Here is a 4,967-nt window from a genome sequence, read left to right as displayed (position 1 = left end):
AATCAATCTTTATGTAGTGGTCTCTGATTTTGTTGGAAATGATAGTTGGGAAGGTCTAATGAGAGATGACTTAAGAATGATGGAAATCGCTAATTTAGTTGAAGCGCATCATCCTCCGTAGCCGAATGAAAAAGATAAAATTGTGTGGACAGAGAATGCGAATGGGGAGTTTACTCTTAAATTAGCATGGAATGTGATCAGAAATTAGGATACAGAGGTTATGTGGTACAAAACTATTTGGAATAAGCTGAGAATACCACGTCATTCTTTCATAGCTTGGCTTCCGATGAATCGTAGGCTGCTTACAGTTGAAAACATAAAGAAGAAAGGGTTATTGCTCGCTTCTAGATGTGTGCGTTGCCGGAATGATGGGAAGGAGAATGAACACTTGTTTTTTAAGTGTAGATATAGCAGGGACTGTTGGAAGAATGCATTGAACTGGGTTGAGATTGAGAGAAATTCAGTCCGTACTTTAGAAGAGGAAATTGAGTATATTGGCAATCAATCTGTTTCAATTATTCTTAGTCTGACGCTATGTGCTACTGCGTATCATATATGGTGTGAACGTAATCGACGTACCTTTAATGAAACAGAGCTGAGTGGACAGCAGCTAAGTCAGATGATCATGGCGGATGTATGTGGTAGAGTGGACGGCTTGAAGACATCAAATAATGTGGTGCTGAATCTGATTCAGGTTTGGGGCTGCAATGGAACTCTTAAAAATAAGGATAGCTATGTTGTTCGTTGGCTTGTTCCTCCAATGGGATTATCAAGTTAAATACTGATGGGTCTTTATCAGAAATAGGGGCTGGAATCAGATTTGTTGCAAGAAATAATAATGGAGAATTGGTCACTGTTGGTATGGGGAGATCGAATCATATAGAAATTGTAGCGATTGAGGTGTCTTTGGGATTTGTGTTAGTGTTCGGTGGGACGTCACATTAATCATGATTCAAAGTTTTTTTAAATATATCCCTAACTAATAATAAATCACCTCGTTAGACATAGTCTTGAGCTGCACATCTTGTGAATTATAAAATTTAAATTAGAAGGGTAAAATGAAATGTTATCAATAAGGATCATTAATCCATCACCAATCCTTAATTTACTTTTGATGGTGTTTTAGGATACCATTACGCCTAAACCCAAGCATCCACCACTTAGTTGGAGTTGAGAGTCAGGTTGGTTAGGGTTGACATCAACATCAAGTCAATCATCAGAAATGGCCTTAGAATCTGAACTCGTAGGAATTCGTAAGATCTTGGCAATCTTTGCAATGGACATAAACAACACAAAGAGTAAGGCAGAAGTATTAGAACAAATTCTGAATCAACAAGAAATTCACCTGACGATCAAAGGGGTAAGGGACCGGAATGTAGCATGGCCAAGAATCCGCAAGAGATTTATGAGCCTAATGTAAATGAAGAACACTTTAATGAGAATCCGATGCTAGCTGTTCAAGCTGTAGATGATGATAAAATAAAGAACAAAAGAAAGCCTTGGCAAGCAAAGGTCGAACCACAGAGATAACGTTAATCCAAAGTAATTTTTTACTTCCAATCCAATTCAATTTTAACAAGTGATTTAAAAACAGTTTGCAAGAGATGATTTATCTAAAATAAACTACTAAAATAAAAGAAACTTAAGAATATGAGAGAGAAGTGTAGATCAATTGGATCCATCATCACAAGCTTTATCAGTGAATTCTGATTCTCTACTTATCTACTAAACAAAAATAATGTTTGTAGATCGAAAAATCAAGCAGTTATAATATAAACAAAATCAAAAGTATGAAATATTTTAGGCTGAGATTATTATGTAATCATTAACTATTCTTTGTAGAGCATGGTTCTTCTTGAACTTATCAAAGAAAGAGACCATCAAAATTTGAAAATAATTAACATTCAACCTAATAATAAATATCTACGCTATCACAATAAAACTATTAAATCATTATGAGAATCGTAAAACACTAATAAATCTTGCTCAGGCTTCCTCAACTGATTTACCGGAGATTTAGCCAATAGTCATCGCAAGAACAATAAAGCAAAAATAAAATAAAGAAAACGTTGAGAGAAAAAAGAGACGAAAGAAAGAAGTTATTTTTATTGCTTGACTTCAAACTGACAGAGCCTCCTTACAACTTTCGTAAAACTAAGAAACATAAAATAAAAACCTAAACTAAAATAATAGAAGTTGATCTCCAAGGAAATGAGGTATCCCTCCCAAGATGATACTCCCTTTGGTCTAGTATTTTATTTATAGAGAGATCAGATTAGGGTTTCTTGGGTAATTAGGATTTCGGAAGCACTCCGTGATTACAAAAATACCAAAGTCCTACTTTAATACGAATGTCTTTCAGTCGTCAAGCTTTAGTATAAATTTTGAGGATTAACCTTTTTAGTTGATCGCGCCATCGTCGTTGACCTTGGCGCTGAGGTAAAATTTTGGTCAAATGACTTGACTTTTGATCCATGATTTCGTTTTGGACCCTAGATCACAGTAGTAACTTCGGATTTTCCTGATTCGCCTTGAAACTTCATGAATAATTCCTATTATACGTAAATAACAGTAATTACTTCTGAATTACATAATTTAATTGAAAATAAGAATTATTATGAACTAACCATGAATTATATCAAATGAGTGGATTTAATAGTTAATTTATTGATAAAGTCTATGTAATTAGGACTCTAGAAACGATTTTCTAGACCCTGATCACACCCCCAAACCTAGATTTTGCTAGTCCCGAGCAAAAAGTAAAATAAAAACTAAGTTACAAACATTTTTTGTAGGTTACACGATTGCATTTAGCGTATGCAGCAAGCCCTTAAACCCCTAGGTTACCCCTAGTGGACGAGTTTGACTTGTGAAGGTTTGCAGTGAATATACCCACAAAATTCTAACACTTTAAAAATCAAACTCAATAGATGTAAAGAAAAAATAACGATGTTTCCAAAGTCTATACGTTTGAGCAAAGTTCTATTTTTTCCACTCCTCAGTTTAGAAAATTTCAAAAGTAACTTGAGTGCTCATGCAATTTTTTTTTATTTTTCTTTTTTTTTAAAGCAACATGTGTTTAGGAACAAGATTTCACCTCCTGCTACTAAGAATAGTTGGTTCTTCCTCAGTTCTAACTCGAAACTAAGCATCCTGTCTGAGATTGTGAGAGATGTGAATGTTCACTTTAATAACTCTAAGGGACTTTATCTGTGATATTCTAGTTTACTCACGTTTTTACCATTGACGACTTTCACCCTACTAAAACTATTCGATCGCATTGGACATTTTTTTTTGTACTTTTTTAGCTCAAGCATATTTGTTTTGATTTGATCTTTTTCATATATTTTTACTTTTTCTTTTCTCAACTTCACTACTTTTCTGATTTATTTTTCAACTTCTGCACACGTCACCATTTTTCTGGTGTTATTTAAAAAAAAAAACAGGTAGCCCTTTTCAAGGTACCCAGTCTAGTCCTATGGTTGCTGTCCAAGTCATATTATCTCCAATTCTATTTTTCTTCTAACCAGCCAACCAAAGGACAAGGTGTAGACACCCCATTTTTGTATATGCCTAATTTGACAATTCATCACCTGGTTACCATAAATTCCTAATGATGATCGTAAAGAACTCAAAGGCTTGTGAGTACTATCCCTATTTCCTCTCATTTCTAACATTTTCATCTTCCCTACTCATTACGACTCGACATAGAAATTTACGCATGTCTAGGATCGCTACACCTTACACCCGATTTAGCAAGCATGTACGTTTAGGTTCGCTACACAGTTCAATAATCTAAAGACCTCGCTACGCTAGGGAAACATGACTTTGAAACTTAGAAATAATCACGTTAGGATTGAAAGAAACCTCACGTTAAAATTCGTAAAAATCTGCAAAAATTGACAAAATGACAAAATTACCCCTCATAAATTTCGGACCTCCGAAAGATCTCGAAAGTACGTCCATTGCACTCAGAACATGATTTCGAGTCTAACGAGACCCAAATCGATTAAAACAGAGAAATTTTGGGAAAAATCATAAAAATGATCAAAATGCCCTTCAACATTCAAATTCAATTTACAGATCCTTAGGAAAATATAATGAAAATTAAAATCCAGATAAAAATTGAATCTAAACTAAAAATAAGATTAAAATTAAAAATTAAACAACTCAAATTCAAAATTAAACAATTAAAATCTAATTTAAAATTAAACAATTAAAATTTAAAATCTAATTCAAAATTAAACAATTAAAATCTAATTTAAAATTAAACAATTAAAATTTAAAATCTAATTCAAAGCTAAACAATTAAAATCTAATTCAAAGCTAAACAATTAAAATTTAAAATCTAATTCAAAATTAAACAATTAAAATCTAATTCAAAGTTAAACAATTAAAATTTAAAATCTAATTCAAAATTAAATAATTAAAATCTAATCTAATTCGAAACCAAACGATTAAAATTAGAAATTAAATCCAAATCGAAATCAAAATAAAATCGACGAACAAATTAAAATTGAAATCAGACTCCCACCGACCAATTCAAATCGATTGAAAAAATTAATAAATCAAATGGTCGATTAAACCAATAAAATTGAAATCAAATTTAAACCAATAAAATTTAAAACAAAATTTTTTAATCAAAGCTAGAATCGACCAATCACAACTCGAGATTATAGTAGTACGAGTACCGTGGGATCGCTACTCCCATTCTCCCAAAAGAAATAAGGAAAGTGAGAAACGTGTGAAAAAAATAAAAATAAAAAGGGGAAACAAAATAAACTGAAATAGAAACAGCGTTTCTATTTAAAGGGAGACAATGCTCTCCTTCAAGGAGGCCGGATCTTCTTCTTTCTTCACGTCTTCTTCTCTTCTTCTTCTTCAACATCTCTCATTCAACTCTTCTCTTTGGTCTCTCTCTGCTCTCTCTCTCTCTTTTTTTAGCCAAGTTCTCCAACGTTTTCAGC

General features: G+C 32.8%; 1 protein-coding gene across 1 annotated transcript; it reads left to right on the top strand.

The window, feature by feature from the left end:
- The first annotated feature begins 286 nt into the window (after positions 1-286).
- On the top strand, positions 287-778 carry LOC147404727 (uncharacterized). Its single transcript, XM_086437897.1, has one exon. The coding sequence runs from the start codon at positions 287-289 to the stop codon at positions 776-778; it is 492 nt and encodes a 163-aa protein (XP_086294023.1).
- Positions 779-4,967: the final 4,189 nt, after the last annotated feature.

The sequence above is a fragment of the Akebia trifoliata genome, chromosome 4 (assembly GCF_017979445.1).
Source record: "Akebia trifoliata isolate Shusen 1 chromosome 4, ASM1797944v1, whole genome shotgun sequence".
In the NCBI taxonomy this organism is placed as follows: Eukaryota; Viridiplantae; Streptophyta; class Magnoliopsida; order Ranunculales; family Lardizabalaceae; genus Akebia; species Akebia trifoliata.
This window is presented reverse-complemented; position numbering and strand designations above follow the sequence as displayed.

Coding starts and splice junctions, on each gene's coding strand:
- LOC147404727 (XM_086437897.1), top strand. CDS start 287: ATGAATCGTAGGCTGCTTACAGTTGAAAACATAAAGAAGAAAGGGTTA.